The 19,434-nt window shown below is 40.4% G+C and overlaps 1 protein-coding gene across 2 annotated transcripts in view; it reads right to left on the reverse strand.

Annotated features, from left to right (window-relative positions):
- Positions 1-19,434, reverse strand: part of PREP (prolyl endopeptidase) — a 113,133-nt gene that overhangs the window by 56,517 nt on the left and 37,182 nt on the right. For both annotated transcript variants that reach the window (XM_054820662.1, XM_054820664.1), the window contains exon 8: positions 351-542. In XM_054820662.1, coding sequence (XP_054676637.1) covers positions 351-542 — 192 coding nt within the window. The remainder of the gene's footprint in view (positions 1-350; positions 543-19,434) is intronic.

Below are 19,434 nucleotides of genomic sequence, written 5' to 3' on the forward strand. Positions count from 1 at the left end.
GCTCTTTCTCTTCTTTCTGCTTACGAAGTCCCTCCTGCTGTAATCCCTGTTTAGTAAATGTTTACCACACTGACATGAAACAGGAAAATACTTTCCCTTCATTTCCTACAAACACAGAATTAAAACAAGGACAGATGAAGCAACTTCACTACGGCCACACAGGATGTTAGAAAGGGAGAGAGAAAAGGATCCTGGATCTCTCGAGTCTCAGCAAGTCTTTTAATCACAAATCTTAAAGTTTAAACACAGGAAAAAAGTAAGAAGATCTGTATGAGATCATTTGATAGACTAATTACTGAATTAATTTGAAAAAAGCAGAATAAAGTCTTTTACTTGCCATGAACTCTTACCTAGAACATCTCTTTCATGTTCAGGGACAAGAACTTTCCATTTGGATTCCTCTGGGTCACTGAAGTCAATGTTGATTAACCGGTAGTTTGGAGAATGGCGGTTTGTCTTGAAAGTGAACACTGTTCCTTCATTGGTGACATACTCATACTCAGCCTCAAAGTTATCTATCAGCTTCACCCAATGAAGAATTCCTGCAAGATCAAACATATAACATAAATTCTTCACCTCCTGAAACAAAACCTTTTTTAACACCTGAGGGCAAGGTCTTCCTGACAATTGCTGTAGGCTCCTCCCCAAATAACAGTAGCGACCAGAAGAGTTACAGCTATGGAAAGGACTGAATATGCACTAAGTATTAAGAACTTACAAAGAATTCTCCAGATTAATAGGCTGCAGTGGAAAAATGCCAGTTTGCGGACATGTTAATATACTGTTTTCAAGGAATTTCTAGCAAAATACATGCAGAATATTGACAGAACTATTGCTACCGTTTCACCAGCTTTCCTACAGGGCAGCTGGAAAGCTCCAATGTTTGCTACAGAGGTGCTTCTACCACACTGACTGCCATGGAGCCAATGCCGCCGAGCACATCAGGTTCTTCACAATGGAGCTCACAAGCCCCCACTTGTACAGGCTTCCTGGAATGGTGAGTTGCAGCTGAGTCAAAAGACTGCACTAAGCTTTCAAGCTCAATGTTATTTTTAATAGCTTTTTAAAATTACTATTTAATTATAAAATAAATAATAATAAATTATAAATAAATTCTTTTTTTTCTTTCTGAAAAAAAAGTTACTTTTTCTTAAAATGAAAAATTTTCCATCCTCCTTAAAAGCCTGGAACTTCCCACAAAACAGAAATGATGCTATTTGAATGAGTACAATATCAGCAATTTCCCTGTCAATTCAGAAACAACATTCCTGAAGCGTTGTTCTGCAGAAGCTTGTCACCACCAAAGGACCACTACAGATAGTTAGCTAAAATGTTAACTTCTGGGTTTGCAAAGAATGAAATTGCATTTTCCCTATCAACCTTCTAGAATATCACACTCATTAATAAAAAATGCACTTCTCTCAAACATGAATTGCCTCATTTACTCACTCTGTACCACAGTCTTAGTACTGACTCAACCTGGAGCTGAGACCACTACGTTTTATTCACATTTTACTGTTTTGCAATAGGTTTAGAGGCTAGTAGAAAGAAAAAGCAGCAAGGCTAGATCAGATATGTAATATGCTTGTTATATCTACAACCCAACCTATCAACCAAACTTACTATTATAAGCATCATACATTAGCTGTGCTCAAAAATCAGAATCCTTATTGATACACGAAATTAAGGGTTTTATATCTTAAAATAACATTTGGCACACTCTCTGCCTCTTTCCTAAAACTAAAGGTTGGGTCTTTGCTTTTAAGTATAAACCAATAAACTGTGCATAAATCTGTTCATGAAACTCTATAATATAATGTTTGTGTCAATAAAACAGCATATCAGCTTATTTTATAATATTAAAAACTGAGCAGAATAATGGAAGTAGATCATAGCTGAGCTGTAATTACTGTAAGTTTAAAAAAAGAAAAGAATAATTGAGGAAGCAGTGAGATGGCTAAGATCATTTTAAACCCATTAAATGTAATAAGAGACTATAGTCAGGCCTAGTACATTCATAAAGCTCGTATCTCTTAATTGCCATTTTGGTTTAAGGAAAACTTCTCTGTCTCTTCATGCAAAGTGATAGATTAGCCAATTAAATTCTACTTTTCATACTGCTGTAATACAAACTTTCCAGACAATCCAGTCAACTTACTATCCTGTCTCTGAGTGAATTAATTGAATGTTAAATCTTGATTTTTGCTGAAGTCCAAAGTTTTGTCCTTCTCAAGAGATTTCATGTTGAAGAAAAAACCGGCTAAGTCCCTCCAGTTGCTCAGAAACCTGTAGAGAAAACCTGCTTTGTTGCCCAGTAAAACAAAGAAAATCCAGCCTACAGTGAACTCTGATATGCACCAGTGAAACTGGTTTCAGATCTCAAGTCACATGCACAAGCACTTTAGTAAATAAAAACTTAACTGCAGTATAACACCATAACAATATTGGAACATTTGTGTTTTAGTGTCTGACAGAATGAAATCATCCTACTAAAGGACAAGACTTCATAAAAAGGAATCCCCAGACTGTTGAAAAAAACCAACTTTTTTTAATGGTAGAAGTGCACAATAACAGCAGTCTCCATAATTGCAATAGAAGTTGGATTCCATGAAGAAAAAGGACAATAATGTGACATTAGGGATTTACATTGTTGTCTTGCAACTCATTCATCCACTCCCAAATGAACAGCTAGTAAAAAAGTGAGAGGGTTGATATTCTACGGGGATACACTAAATTGTTATTACGAACAAGAGCATTCATCTTGTTAAAGTGGATGTTATGTAGTCCTTAGAAGATACATATTGCAGATAAATTACCTCTAAACCACTGCCTCACTGAAGTGGTTAAATACGCCAGTATCTAGTCTGTTTAGAGGCGGTAACGAGGCAATTACAGGCAACTGGAAGAGACTAGCATCAGGTACATTCCCTGCTGCACAGAGTATGTGCTGTAGTTTTCCAGCAAGAGGAAGAAACCCTTTGCAATGAGATAGATATCAGACATAAGAGGATGCATCTTTATGGCTGGTTGCAGGCGATCCAGTTATGGCCCATGACTGAAAGGGATGTTCTAGTGTTGCTTTAGATCACCCTGCTTAGCTCTCTCCTTTGGGCTAGGAATAACAACCCGGTGACCAACATGGCCAGTTCACTGGGCACTAATATGGCTGACAATTGATTTGGGGCAGGGGGAACCATTTACCCCCAGGTCACACCAGTGGCAGGACAAGGAGGGGCAGGCCCACGCAGCTTACTAGCATGGCACTACCCCTGTCAAGCACTCTGGCCTTGCTGCTGAATTGAGCTAACAGCTCATCATTGCCAAAGAGGAGTTTGTCCTTCATCACATTACTCCCAACCTGCTGCTTCTGTGTTGCTTATCTGCCCTAGCAGTTGAACCAGTGAGCTGGTTCAATGAGTTGAATGACTGGGAAAAAAAAAGATTGTGCTGCAAAATAGTTTTCTGAACCAGCTCGCTGCTCGGGCAGAGGAGTGCCACTATGTACAAGGCAGCCAGTATGCACAAGGCAGTGGCAGAGAGAGAGGCTGAAGAGGAGCAACAACGTTTTTCATTACCAACGAGCCGTAAGATAAGCTTGACTGCAGCAAAACTGCACCCTCCCATTTTTCTCTCCTCCTCCATCAGAGTGTCTCCACCTTTATGCTTGGTTTGGCATTTGCCTGAGTGACTAGTAAGGCTGATTAAATTAGCTAACCTAGAAGAAAACTAGTCTCTATTTTACAGGTTTTTTCCCCCATGACAGGTTAGTGAGTACAATCATCTAACCATAGGGTCAGACAAGTGAAGATACTGACTGACTCAAGAGGAGGGGACGGTGTTAGGTGATCTGGGAGCGTGCGAAGATAGATGGGACATTTCTCCTTTCCACAGCAGCAACTGCTTAGTTTGGCTCTACACACCTCAACAAACTGCTCCCTCCAGTACCCAAAACGCCCAGGGGAATGGACAAGGCACATTTTTATTAAAGACAGCACATTACATCAGGAGGAGAGTTTGCTTGAACGAACACAATTGGAAGTGTAAAGCATAGCTCTTCAAAGATTCTGTCTTCCTGAAGTGCCAGGAATACATCTACAAGTCTGTCTAGACAGAGACACAGACATGCATTTCCAATTCAAACTCTGTGCAAGCAGATTAAGCATAACTCCTCTGTTTCTTCAGGTCTGTCTCTTGTTTACATGTGTGACTACTGAGTACTACAGAAGGTATCTGCGTGCAGCTTTCACCTGGCTTGAATTTAGGATGGATGATTCTGCAGTAACTGTTTAAACATTCAAAACCACGGTGCATTATGTACTGAGGGCCTCAAGTAGCAGTCAGTCACTTACAGCACACTCTTTGTACACGTGTAACAGAGCACACTCTTACAGAAGGTGAATGAGCCGGGCTGAGAGATGTTATCCAACCATCAGAAGAGGATGTTCCAGTGATCAGAGGTAAGAAAAAAAAGCGGCTTGGCATGCAGTACAGATATTGGAAAGTGTGATTGATCGTGGAGGACCCACGTTATAACTTCTGGAAGAATAATAAAGATATCTACACACAATCTAGATGGGACAAAATAAAGCCTCCCAAGTAACTTGTTGCAACACTAAGGCGCATGGACCAGTTCCCAAGGGACCTGAGAAAGTCAGTGAAGGTACAGATGAATATATTGCTATAGTCAAAAAGCAGATGCCTTACCTAAGTGGATATAGCTAAGAAAATACAGAGGTGAAATATTCGGTTTCACTAAGACAACATGCATCTGGAAAGGACTCTGCAGGGGTGGATGACTGACAGTCTTCCCAGGAGCTAGACAAGATGCAGGAAACAGAGGGTCAAAATGGACCACAAGTAATGATAAAAGGCCTAAAACATAGTTTTCATATAAAATGACCTACGAAAATACCTTATGCCTTACATTAGATAAAAGATGAATATACAAGAGAATGATAAAGTATATAAAAGAATGAATGATTGGGAGCTGTGGCATCCAGACCTTCTGTCAGAGCACCACAGACAGGTCATAGACAGGTTATAGACCACAGCCAGTTCTCCGCAGCATAACTGAAAACTCATCCGCACATCCATTCTTACCAAATGGCCGGAGGTATGTGCCATCATACGACTGGATGGATACTCACTTGCTAGTTACATACCTGACCAAAAGTGAACATGTGCATGGTGTCACGTGGCATGCATGTATCTATCCAGTTGTCGAAACAGGAAAGGGACTAGAGAGTCTCAGAAACAAGGAATGATCTCTTGACCCCCAAATAGTTCATGCAAACCAGTTCCTCCTCACCTCCGAAGCAGTCCAGCAAAAAGGGCCTATGAATGGGAGGTTGGTTACCATGATATAGAGGCAGTCTCAAACCCAGAACAAACAAAAATCCAGTACATCTGTAAGTTATGACTTTAAAAAGTCCTCCAAAAACAAGGCAAAGGACAGGCACTCAGTTCATTCTTCTTTAAAAGAAAGAAAGGGAGGGGGGAGGTGAAGAACTGGATCTTGATAGGGATTTGTAGGTTTAACCAGCAGCCCTCTGAGAACGTCTGTCCTTGAGGCGAGCCACTGAGAAGTGGCATTTGCAGTCCAGGCTCCCTTATCCTTAACATCAGAGCCACTGAAGATTTCAGTTTAATCCACATAAGCATACAATGAGCCAGATTTATTATACACGGGAAAAACATGAGGTTGAAGATCTTGACAGTTTACTATATACTTCTGCTATAGTCTAATCCTTTCCTCTGCCAGTCCTTCCATTAAAACACATTGCTGAAGACCTATAGATGCTTTTGCCTATACACTTTATACCAGCCAGGTATCCATCATCAAATAATTGCATTACAATAGGAACTGCAGGTAAAGAATTTATAACCTTTATTCGATGGACAATAAAGCCATGCCATACAACAGAAAATCAGAGCTGGCCCCTCTGCAATGTTTAGGACAAAAACAACATAAGAGTATACAGACAGAATTTTTAAACAAAATTTCCGGATCCATGTAAGATCAAAAGGGAAATTATATCAGTAAGCACCACAGATTAAGCCCTCAATCTTGTACTGGCCTCTGAACATAGCAAAACATTTATTGGTCTGCTGAGAGCTCTCTGTGTGATGAAGCAGGTTTGTAGCTGAACAACGACAACTATAGGAAAAAGAAAAGCTAATTTGAACAAACTGATTATAACAGCAAGAATGATCACAGAAAGCCTGTTATCAACCTTCTTTCAGACAGAAAGGATAGAGTGGCTGAGAGTCACTGTTCATCAGTTCATAAAATTTCTCAATACTTCCTTCCATATTTCATGTTTCACGGAAAGGCCAAACAATCCATTCGTGGCAAATAACCTCTCAACTGTACCAGCTGGAGAGGCAGGGCTTAGTGATAAACTAATGGTAGGTTTTTTATCTGATGTAAAAAAAAGTTTTCACAAGGTAAACACTCTCATTTGACTTTTTTTCATGTACTCTAGCAGTCAAAATTATCAGGCAAAGATATAAATGTTAATCTCTATAAATTTATATTCCATTCTAACTTGTCAGTTACGTTACTTGTAAGATAGACAGTTTTTCTGGAAACAGTGCAGTGCTGAGAATGCTCAGGAAGTGAGCCAAGAGGTTTGGCTCATAATGATGGGACAGGCTTTCTACCCGAAAGAGCCACACCAAATTTCATTACAGTACACACATTAAGAAGGTAAACTTATACACTAGGAAAGATCATGATTTTTCAACTCTTAGATTTTACTCTGAATTGATTTTTCAGGGAGGTACTGGAAGATAAACATATAATGTGTTTGTCTCTGAAGCATAATTGGAATGTTAACAAGATCTGAAAAAACCAAACCCAGCCAGACATCTTCAGCTTTAACAACTGAGCCTCCAACTTTAGCTACAGGAATGACTTTCTAAATGGAATTAATTTTGATAGCTGTTCCTCAGTTATTTGGAATTCAGTTTGCCTCTCAACTTAAAGATGGTAATTTGCTTGATCATTTCAATAAGGAAGATTTTTTTTTAGAGTGAAAATACAAGTAGTACACATTTTACTGCAATTTTTATAAATAGAAATGAATGTTAGGTCTTAAATCCTGTGAAGATAAAAATTTTAATTTTAATTGTCATACTATTTCCTTCTTATCTCACTGTATTTTTAAGATAAATTTTACAAAGTCTCTGTGTCTACTCTTTGACCTCTGGATTTCTTTTCATCTTTATTTCTGGAAAGAAATAGAATCATAGAATCGTTTAGGTTGGAAAATACCTTTAAGATCATCAAGTCTAACCACTAACTTAAAACTGCCAATTCCACCACTAAACCATGTCCCTAAGCACCTGTCCCGATAATTTTCTTTCCAGTAGCTGGTATAGTGCTGTGTTTTGGTAGTTTCATTTAGCATGAGAATAATGTTGATAACACACTGATGTATTTAGCTGTTGCCAAGCAGTCAAGCACTTTTCTGCTTCTCATACTGCCAGTATGAGAAAGCAAGGGGTGCACAAGAAGCTGGGAGGGGACACAGCCAGGACAGCTGACCCCAACTGGCCAAAGGGATATTCCATACCACATGATGTCATGCTCAGTATATAACTGGGGGGTGGGATGGAAGGCAGTTTGGCTCGAGAATGAGCTGAGTATTGGCTTTGGCTGGTGAGTAATTGTGCTGTGCATCACTTGTTTTGTATATTCTATTATTATTATTACCTTCCTTTTCTGTATTAGCTCCCCAGTCCCACTGGGTAGGAGTAAGCAAATGGCTGTGTGGCTGTTCTAGCTGCCGGACAGGTTAAACTACAACAGCACCACATCTACACATCTTTTAAATACCTCCAGGGATGGTGACTCAACCACTCCTCTGGGCAGCCTGGTCCAATGCTTGACAACCCTCCTGGAGAAGAAATTGTTCCTAATATCCAATCTAAACCTCCCCTGACACAACTTGAGGCCATTTCCCCTCGTCCTATCCCTTGTTACTCGGAAAAAGAGACCAACACCCACCTGGCTACAACCTCCTTTCAGGTAGCTGTAGGGAAGTAAAAAGGTCTCCCCTCAGCCTCCTTCTCTCCAGGCTAAACAACCTCAGTTCCCTCAGCCGCTCCTCATAAGACTTGTGCTCTAGACCCTTCACCGGCTTTGTTGCCCTTCTCTGGACACTCTCCAGCACCTCAACATCTTTCTTGTAGTGAGGGACCAAAACTGAACACAGTCCTCAAGGTGTGGTCTCACCAGTGCCAAGTACAGGGGGACAACCACTTCCGTAGTCCTGCTGGCCACACTATTGCTGATACAAGCCAAGATGCTACTGGCCTTGTTGGCCACCTGGGCACACTGCTGGCTCATATTCAGCTGGCTGTCAACCAACACCCCCAGGTCCTTTTCCACTAGGCAGCTTTCCAGCCACTCTTCCCCAAGCCTGTAGCGTTGCATGGGGTTGTTGTGACCAAAGTGCAGGACCCAGCACTGAGCCTTGTTGAACCTCATACAGTTGGCCTTGGCCCATCTATCCAGCCTGTCCAGATCCCTCTGTAGAGCCTTCCTACCCTCAAGCAGATCAACACCCCCCCTACAACTTGGTGTCACCTGCAAATTTACTGAGGGTGCACTCAATCCCCTTGTCCAGATCATTTATAAAGATATTAAAGACAACTGACCCCAATACTGAGCCCTGGGGAACACCACTTGTGACTGGCCGCCAACTGGATTTAACTCCATTCACCACAACTCCTTGGACCTGACCATCCAGCCAGTTTTTTACCCAGCAAAACATATGCCCATCCAACCCATGAGCAGGCACTTTCTCCAGGAGAATGCTGTGGGAAACAGTGTCAAAGGCTTTACTACAGTCCAGGTAGACAACATCCACAGCCTTTCCCTCATCCACCAGGTGCATCACCTTGTCATAGAAGGAGATCTGGCTAGTCAAGCAGGACCTGCCTGTCATGAACCCATGCTGACTGGGCCTGATCACCTTGTTGTCCTGTACGTACCGCATAATGGCACTCAAGATGATCTGCTCCATAACCTCCTCCAGCACCAAGGTCAGACTGACAGGCCTGGATCCTCTTTCTGGTCCTTCTTGTAGATGGACCTCACGCTGGCTAACCTCCAGTCAACTGGGACGTCCCAAACTGGCCAGGACTGCTGATAAATGATGTTTCCGTGATGGCAACTGTATCATAGTTTTCCTGCTGCACAATGGCTTCCAGCTCCTCCTGTTTGTTGCCCATGCTACATACATTGGTGTAGATGCACTTCAACTGGGCTACTGATCCCACCACCTGTTGGAGGGGGAGAAGCCCTAATTCTTATGTGACCATTCTGAGGTGCTTCTGTGGTTTCTAACCCATCAACAACCCTTGCGTCTTTGCTGCTGCATGGATCTCCATCCCCTACCTCTGCTGAGAGAGCAGGCCAAAGGACCATGCTAGCATAATCAATGGTTTAACTCTACAATTTAGGACTCTCTTGGAGGATTATAATTTTTTTTCTCAGTCTCAAGAAAATGGATTAACACCACTCATTCCCTCATCATTTCTGCTTTTTATGCAGAGAGCTCTTACTCTCCAAATATTATTTTCTTAAAAAATCATCTGCATCCTTTATAGATTCCATTTTCCAATATTAACTTATCTACATTGCCTGTAGTATATTTAAAATGGCTTAAAATTTATAATACATGTGTATACATATATTTATATATATTTATATACATGTACACATATATACATATATGTATACACACACATGTTAAGTTTTGAACACCTTTGCTATAGCAGAGAAATATCTTTTGCCCTTGGACAGTCAATCACTAACTGGAAATTTTTTTCACTTGCTAGAGGTACCTGACAACCTCTGTTCCACCTCTGCAAACCTTAATCACAGGATATATAAAGCCTTTCATCCCAAGGGAAAAAAAAAACCCAACCCAAATCTCATGGCACAATTTAATTTTGTCTAGTAGTCACATATCCTTTTAGTATCCTCCCATTTATATTTTCTCCTTTCCTTTCTTGGATTTACCCTATACGCTGTAACAGGCAACATTCAACTACTGCATGTCACATCGCCATAATTCTCTACAAGTACTTATTGAACGTATTCACACCGTATTTCTCATCATATCAGAGCATCCTGTCTGTCACATTGATGACTGCTGGGTATTTAGATAGAGAATCCAGTATTAGGCTGCTGTTATCAGCGTATGTTAGAACAATTTGAGTTTGCTTTAGGATAGTTACAGTACACAACTTTCAAACAGAGGTGTACAGCACCTTCCTATGTGAAATGAGAGCAGAGCAGAACATGGCTATACATTGATGCATTGTGTGCATCCCTCCAGTCTGTCTCAGCAGCTCTATTCTGAAAGCACAAATGTACCCAAGAACCTCAGTGCTTAGGAGATTTCTACCAGCTAGAGTATCTCTACGTGAAATAGTTTTACTTCAACTGCAAACCTTGAGCCACCATATTGATGTTAATCTTTTGCTTCCTACTTCCCGTCAGCAGCTGCATCAACTGTGCATCTTCACTTGATTTACAGCTTCCAACTGCTGAACACTTTTCTTCAGAAATACTCTGAAATTATGCATCATCTACCCCGTTCTATAGACATTACTCATTCTGAGACCTCTGACTTTGCTCCAGCAACAGCTTTCTTAAAATGCAAACAAATAAAAACAAAACCCCACAACCAACCCAACTGCAAAACACAAGAGGCTGACAGATCATGCTTGGGTGTAAATAGCTATTTACCTTTCATTCTCTGTATTTGGTATCTAGCAAAGAATTAGTTAGTCTAGCTATTAATTAATTCAGTAACATACCACAAAGTTGGACACAAAAATACCTTTTTTTGTAAGGAAAACCACAGTGCTGTTTCTGATGTTTCCAATGTAAAAAAACTTTTTTTTTTTTTAAAAAAAACAACCCTCAGAATTTCTGCACTTATTACTGTGGATACCAAAGAAAGTTGAATTTTTTAAAAAAATATATGAAAAGTTTTATCTCTATTATAAAATTTCACATCATTTGTCATCAGAGAAGAGACCCAAGAGGACAATGAGGACAGGAACCACAGGATGTTTAGGATAACAACAGTTCATATAGTCATCATCCTTTTCTGGTGCCCTAGAATACTAACAAAAACATACAACAATGTGGTAGTGGTGAATATGCCAACTGACAGAAGTTTATAACCTGCAAAAGTAACAATTATGTTGACAGGCAGATGAAGGCTAATCTTTTAATTTTCACCACTGCTACTTGTACCAGTCATCAGCTTAACTGCACAAGGCTGCATGATTGAGGGTGCAGACACCATATAAAAAGTATCTGAGTTTTCACACAGAAGCACATTTCCATTGCTGAATACTTGCTCACTAAAGCAAGTCAGATCCATTAGCCTTTTATTTAAGAGACTCCTCAGACCCTGAAAATCCATACACTCAAAGGCTTCCAAGTTTCAAGTATCCTCTGTGAGAGGAGATTTTGAAAACTGGGCATTTATTCCAGAGTTTGTCACAGTACTAATAATCCACAGTAGGTTTTACGTTCAATAGAAGACAGATAATCCGATGGTACACAGTGTGCTTCAAATTGGAAGAGATTGTTTCAAGGCCTCAGTGGTACGTTCATAACGTAGCCTAGGAAACAAGTGGCAGAGCACAGACCTTCCTTCACTCAGACATCTACTTCCACATCAGAATCTAATTTCTTTTTGGATCTCGCAGTACTCAGCTTGCTCTCAAGCTCTCGCTCTGAGCCAGGCAGCTGCAGAAAAGAACTCAGGGGGTTTTTTGCCTCTTTCTTCTTCACAACCACAAATATTTAGTTGTCTCGCTCTGGTCTCCAAAGACAAGAGAGATTTTCAAACAATATGGACTCTCTTTGAAAGTATGATCTCAATCTCTTGGGATTTGACTTCACTTATGAACATCTGAGGGAAGAAATACTGGAGAGGAGATATTAAGATGTACCTGAAAGCAATGCAACTTTGTTGCATCCTGCAGATGATGGATGATGGCTACTCAAGGATCATGGAAAGTTAATGTATTTCCAATTTCAAAAAGTAAATAAATGGAAGGAGGCAATATTTATTCCTTTGAGTTAAAAAGTTCAGCCATGTCGAGATATATCAAAGATTAGCCCAGAAGAAAGAAATCAAGCACTTCTATGAGCAGAGATTTCCCCTCACTTTCAAGGCTTCTATTTTACTTCCGTTTGGATGATCACTCAAAAGATAGGAGAAGAGAATTTATATGCTTTGTTTTGAGAGAGTTGTAGCTTATATCCTCATGCAGCAGAACACTGCAACACAAAAACAGGAAGCAAAGGTGCTCTCTCTCACATGCCACGCTTTCTCTTATACAAAGAAAAGCACAAATACATAACCTAAAAAATAACTTCACTGTCAATACTATTTATAAATATAAAGTCCAGTCAGACAGTAGCAGCATGAAGATCTCCTAACTCAAATTAATAGCAAGCTATTTAATTTTATTGCTAATGATTTGCCTCCAATTAAAAAAAGTTATATTGAAAGTAAAACTCTTTGGATTGCCATTTAACGGATATGAAACTGTTTTCTTAAAGTAAACACACTGTTGGTAAGGCTTCCACATATTTTCCAAGACTTAACAGATTTTTTTTCTGCCTATTTGCTAGGAACTAGGATATAATGGCCTTGTTTCAATATTGATTTTTGAAAGTTTCTTCTACTTCAATCACAGAAAAGTCCTTCAAAAAAAAAAAAAATACTCTCCCTCTCACTACATTCCAATTTCTAGCTGATGTCTACTGTCTCCTCACTATCTTTTTCCTCTTGTTCATTTTCATTACAAAGGTTTTGATCCACTTTTTCAGGCTATGCAGCACATACCGACTCATCCCTTTGATGTTACTGTATATAGCACTGCTCGACTGTTCGTTGCTTTTTTTTTTTAAAAAGAGAACATTATAAATTGCAAGACTAAACTAAAATACAGATAGCCAGCTAATCTCATTTCTAACAGGAAGTGGACAAACATCACCTTTGTTTTTCCACCAGCCGTCAAGCTACATACATGCTTTCTTCAGTGTGAAGAAAACTTTCTAAACAAAGGAACAAAATAAAAATACTTATGGCTGATAACCTTGCTCTTAAATTCCTTCTTGCAACCTGTCTCTGCCAGTCTAGTACAAGGTAGTTCCAGCCGACAATGACTAAGCAACCAGCAAGCTGTGAACTTCAGTTTTTGCTCAATTTTTATTGCATCTTTCCAAGCCAGTGGTTCTCAAATATTTTGCACCAGCTCCTCTTCCCATATACGCGTCCCACCACCTCCTGCTGCTCCCACCAGACACAAACTGCCAACCTCCAAGCAGCCCAGTACGCAAGCATAGGAATCCCTACCACTGTCCCCTCTCCCCAAATTCCTTGTACCTCCAACTTCTACAAACCCATGTTTAGCTTCTAGCCAGGGCAATGCCTTCCAACCTGTTCTGGTTTTTGGGTGGGATAGAGTTAATTTTCACAAGAAGCTGGGAGTGGACATAGACAGGACAGCTGACCCAAACTAGCCAAAGGGGCATTTGATAGCATATGATGCCATGCTCAGTATAAAAAGGCTGGCTGGGGAGGAGTGGTTGCTGGTCAGAAACAGACTGGGCATCAGGTTCTGGTGAGCAAATTGCATTGTGTATCACCCCCTTTGAATATTCTTTTATTGATATTGCTATTCTCCTCTTCCTTTGCTGTCCTATTAAACTGTTCTTATCCCAACCCATGAGTTTTACCTTTCTTCTTCTAATTCTCCTCCCCAACCCACCAGGGAGGGGAAGAGTGAGCAAGTGGCCACATGGTACTGAGCTGCTGGCTGGGGCTAAACCATGACACAATCCAACAGCCCAGGCTGTATTTCCAACTAGCCATCCCTCTCAACTTTTTGCATTCCAGAAGTCACAGCAGCCTTTCACAGTTTCTATATGCCCAGAGGTTATAATGAGTGCTACCTCTTCTGCTGCCTAATATCCTTCCTTTTCTCCTCTGTTCTCATGCTTCAGCTCCCCCAGGAAAAGGAAAGTGAGGCTCTGCCCAGAGCTCTGAGTCAGTGACTCATAAATCAGCTCTATGGTGCTCACAACAAGAGGATCCTAATTTTTTTTATTGGGCTTCCTAGCTGTTACCATAATACAAAATAAAGAGGTCATTATTAAGAACAACTTCAACAAGACTGATTGGCCATGTCATGTTGGTTTAAGTTCATAGCCAAAGCTGATTAGAGAACTTTCATTTATTTCTTGTTGCACACCAACAGATTTGTGCTAAATCCCCTCTTCCCTGCATCAAACTACACATTCAAAAGAATAGTCAAGGTTGACAATCTAATCAAAGAGAAACAATCTCATTTCTCAAGAAAAGGGAAAAATGAAATTATTACCAGGCACAGAAACAGTAAAAGACATGCTACGCCTGGTTTGTTGTTTGTTTGGGGTTTTTTTTGTTTGATTCTGAGGGGTTTTGTGGTTATTTTTGTAAGGTTTTGTTGTGGTTTAACCCCAGCCCACATAGCCACTCACTCACCCCTCCCATCCCAGTGGGATGGGGAGGAGAATGGAAAAAAACCTAGTTGGTTGAGATAAAGACAGTTCAATAGGATAACAAAGGAAGATGATGATGATAATAATAACAAAAAAAAAAAAAAAGTGATGCACAAATGCAATTGCTCACCACCTGCAGAAAAAAAACCCCAAACAAACAACCCGATGCTCAGTTTGTTTCTGAGCAGCAACCCCACCTCCCAGCTAGCCTTCCCAGTTATATGCTGAGCATGACGTCATATGGCATGGACTATGCCTTTGGTCAGTTGAAGTCAGCTGTCCCAGCTGTGTCCTCTCCCAAGTTCTTGTGCACCCCTACGTGGGGTGGGGTGAGAAGCAGAAAAGGCCTTGGCTCTGTGTGAGCACTACCCAACAATAATGAAAACACCTCTATATTATCAACGCTGTTTTCAGCGGAAATCCAAAACATACCCCCCCATACCAGCTACTATGAAGAAAATTAACTCTACCCCAGCCAAAACCAGCACAAGGTGTACAACAAGGTTTGCTAATATGTAACTGCTTGATTACTGTGTATCCAGCTGTCTGGCTGAGGCACTTTCAGGTATACCAAGAACAACAGTGAAACGAAGTGATTAACGAGAGAAGTTTTCTTGTTTGACTGGTTCAACATACAAGCAAACTCACGTACTGCCTGTATTCTGGAAGATAAGTTTGATAAAATAGCTACTAAAAAATTGTGCCTTACAATGCTCAGTTACTTGGAAAATGTGCGTATTTTTTAAAGAAATACTTAGCATTAGATCACTTTTAAATTTGTGATTTGTAATTTTAAATGTTTGTTCAAAGAGTCAAGGCTTGAAAATCCTACTTGCAATTTGGCAAGATAAGTAGGGAAATCTGGACTCTTGAATGAGGGATAATCTTCTGGACATGATCCCACAGTGCTGTCTTTCCTGCCGCAACATGCAGCCGTTACACCTCCGCTACTGAAATTTCAGAAAGCAAAATTAAACTGTAGTAGTTGGTTCAGTAGCTGACAGAGTGGTGAAATCCTGACAAGAATCCCATCATTTTAATTTTCCCTAATCTTTTTAAACCCCACCCCGTAAGCAACCAGAGAAGAAAGCATGAAGGGAAAAGCCCCCATACCCACAACTATCTGAGGCAGAGTACAGCAAGGGAGTTCCCCCAAAAGCTTAACAGCCCAGTTGTCTTCTCCCAGTACTGTCTTGCCATAATATTATCAATTATGACCACAGGTATCTAGTCATGAGGAATGGAGTATTTGCAAAACACTGTGATATGAGGTAACAAAAGCTTTTCTCCTTAAAGTGTATTTGGTTAAGTTGTAAACATAAAATTTCAAGTGGTAAACCTGGTCATTTCTAACACGAAGAGTTTTGTGGTAAAAACTAAGCTGCAAGCTGGGTTAACCTGGTGGGATTCACAAGATGCATGTGGGAGCAGGGAAAACAATATCCCCCAAACCTCTTTTCAGACTAATTTAAAATTCTCATAAAAATAGCTATGTGTTTGTCATAAGTTACTTATCACAGTGATTTTCTATGCTAAAAAGAAGCATTCTTGACACAAATAGCTCACAATGGCCCACTTAAAAACCTAGCAAACAACCTGAATATTTGAAGAGGTAAATGACTTAGTCTGTATACAGTATAAAGACTGTGAAGGGGGGAATGGAAGCATGAAGAACATTTTATCTAACCTGGGAAGCGGAAAAGATGCTCAGATGCTCCCTGTAATGTTCGCAGAAAGAAACAGAAACACTACTGTGTAGATTGCCTTACAGGGGATAACAAACTGGCAAGGATTATTAGAGAAGATTGCACTGCAAATTCAATTAGCCTATGGCTGTTGACAAAATATCATGAGCAATCACATATAGCAAAGGGGGAAGGGCTGACACACTTAAAGTTTCAAGTGCAGAAATAAGCAAGTCAAATCCTTTAAATTTCTTAAACATTTAGAAATAGTCTACTCCCGTTTATTAGATGTGATCTCCACTCGGAGTCAAGATCATTTTCTGCCCGACACAGGGCAAGTTAACTTCCACTGATCCACAGCCACTGAAACATATCAAGAATCAATGAATGCACAAGATACAACTGCCAGAACTAATAAAATGTCATGCTTACACAGAGTCTGTAATGATAGCATTATCTCCTTGCTTATAATTTAAAGGGAGTACATGCAAAGAGAAGCTACAACTCGTGCTGTGCAGGAAGTTAATGAAATGCATTAACTTAAGATTACTAAAGCAATAATGAAGTGGCAAACCATGTTTCACAAAAAGAAAATTTGTGAGAAAGTTAAGCCAGATGTTCCCTCTACATCAAAGCAATTTACTTTCAATTGGTGGACACCTAGAATACTGTACTGAAATGCACAGAAGTGACAGAGGTCCCAGCAGATGATTTCCACAAGGAACATGCTTTCCCCCTGCCAAGTAATTAAAATGTCACTTTTTAGATTCTGATTTGATTAAAATATATATATATCATCTAAACTAAGAAGCTCACCTGAAGGCAAAGTATTGAGTGAATAAAAAGTCTTATCCCAAAAGACAGCCAAAGCAAAGACAGTATACATTCTCCACGCTATGCCACTACAACAAAAACACCTCCTCCTTGCATATTTCGTGGTACCTCAGAGACATAGCTACCCATTAAACACGGAGTGCCTACATCCCATGTAGTTTCAACCTTGTCCCTCTCACCTTAACACTGCCTATTTCCTAACTTTGGTAGCTCAGTAGGCAGGATATCATGCATTATTTTCTGTGGTGCCTGTCTCTGAATGTTACAGAATAGAGGAAATGTAGCTCAGGACTGCAGGTTCCATGGGGTAGCAAAGAATCCGAAAGATAAATATTGAAATATTTCAGCATTGTAATGTCCAGATCATGTTACAGATCTATCCAATGTGGGACAAAACATGGAAATATACCTTACGGTTCTTGTTTGCAAGGCCCAGTACAGTAATCCTTTTTCACTAGCAAGACGACTGAAGATGACTTCCATTCTTGCAAATGGAAGCATAACATTTGGTGAAAAAAATGGAAATAATTTAAAACAACAAAGATAACTAAACAGGCATACAAATTTAAAACCAAACAGAACTACTCTACTCGTCCACTCTATATGTACTCTAAATCATACACCACCACACCAGCTAATACTCCTTTATTATGATATTCCAGTGTATTTTCCCAGTAATAGCGGTTAGACTTTATTTCAACTCCAAGAATGCACTTGTCTAACACATTATGAATTGATCTATGACTTACAGGTGTCACCTCTGGGAAGAGTCAGAATAGAAAGCAGGTTGTTGAAGCAGCTCTCTGCAAACCTAGCTGTGCTTATTACTGCTCCTTCTAATCCATGGATCAGTTCTGAAACTGTGTCATCTCGGGTCACCACAGTCTCCCGTTATGACAAAGCCCTACTGAACACTGTAACAATCCAAGTAAACAAATGCACAGGAAGGGTGCCTCTTAAAGACTACAAAGCATAAACAGAATCTTGTATGCAATGAACAGACAAGTCTCTGAACACTGGAACTAATGGAACCTGGTGCACAGATTTGTATAAAGTCAGTTGACATTTTAACTCAATTTATATTAAGATTCAGCATAAGCAGAGTGTCATCTTATGAGAGAATTCACACAGAAGAGAGCTGTTATGAATGTCACAGTTGAAGGACAAACATCCATTGACTTTCATGTCTGATAATCCATGAGGGACTGAAAGTGTCTTAAGTCTGGTAAGACAAAAATTTCTTCTGAAGACTTCTCCACATCTTGGGTATCCAAAATGTTGCTCATCTGAGTAAATCTTCAAGGCACAACAAGATTAAGTTTATGCCACAGCCCTTACTTAACAGGTTCTTACCCCTCCCTGGCCATTTGACCTCCCGTGCATTCTTGTGAGGGTTGCACCACTGGGACTCTTACCTTTCCATCACAACTGGTTGAATTTGGGAGCCAATGGGTCAAAAAGCAAAGTGGGATTAAGCATCTCTTTTTTCCATAGAAAACAAGCTGCAAATAAGGAACAGAAGGCATCCATCCATACACATCCCTTAGAGAAACCAATGATTCAGCAGCTATTCTAGATTATCTCATCCTGTACTACTGCTGTACTGTCGTCCACCTGACTAAGCAGGGCAAAAGTATCCTTGCAGGCTGACCAACCTAGTAAGCAGAGCTTTAAACTAGAAACAACAGAGGAGAAAGATTCTTCAACAAACATGGAAGCTGTGGACGGGGTAGGCAAGTCTGGGTGATAGGAACAGAAAGGACACAGCAATTGACAGAACAGAGCTGAAGTGGAATCTCTCCAAGCGTAGACATGTAAAGAAGGAAGTGCCTGCAGAACAGCCTCATGGAGAAAGCTCTCAAACCTCTACTGGGGAATCGGGATGCTTAGGGTGCCTGCCTGAACTGCCTCTACACTGACACATGCAACATGGGGAACAAATAGGAGGAATTAGAAGTCTGTGTGCAGTTTCAGGGCTATGACCTCATTGGGAACACTGAGACATGGTGGGATAGCTCTCAGGACTGGAACGCTGCGATGGATGGATAAAGGCTTTTTAGGAAGGACAGGCTGGGAAGGCGATGAGGGGAGTTGCCCTTTATGTGAAAGGTCAGTTGGAATTCATAGAGCTCTGCCTTGGGACGGGTCAGGAGCCAGTCAAGAGCTTACGGGTCAAGATTAGCAGGCAGACCAACATGGGTACTACTGTAGTGGGTATATGCTACAGACTTCCTGATCAGGAAGACGTAGATGATGCCTTCTTCAGACAACCGGAAGAAGCCTCATGTTTACAGGCCCTACTCCTTATGGTGGAAATTTTAACCA

The sequence above is a fragment of the Grus americana genome, chromosome 3, assembly GCF_028858705.1.
Source record: "Grus americana isolate bGruAme1 chromosome 3, bGruAme1.mat, whole genome shotgun sequence".
Lineage (NCBI taxonomy): Eukaryota > Metazoa > Chordata > Aves > Gruiformes > Gruidae > Grus > Grus americana.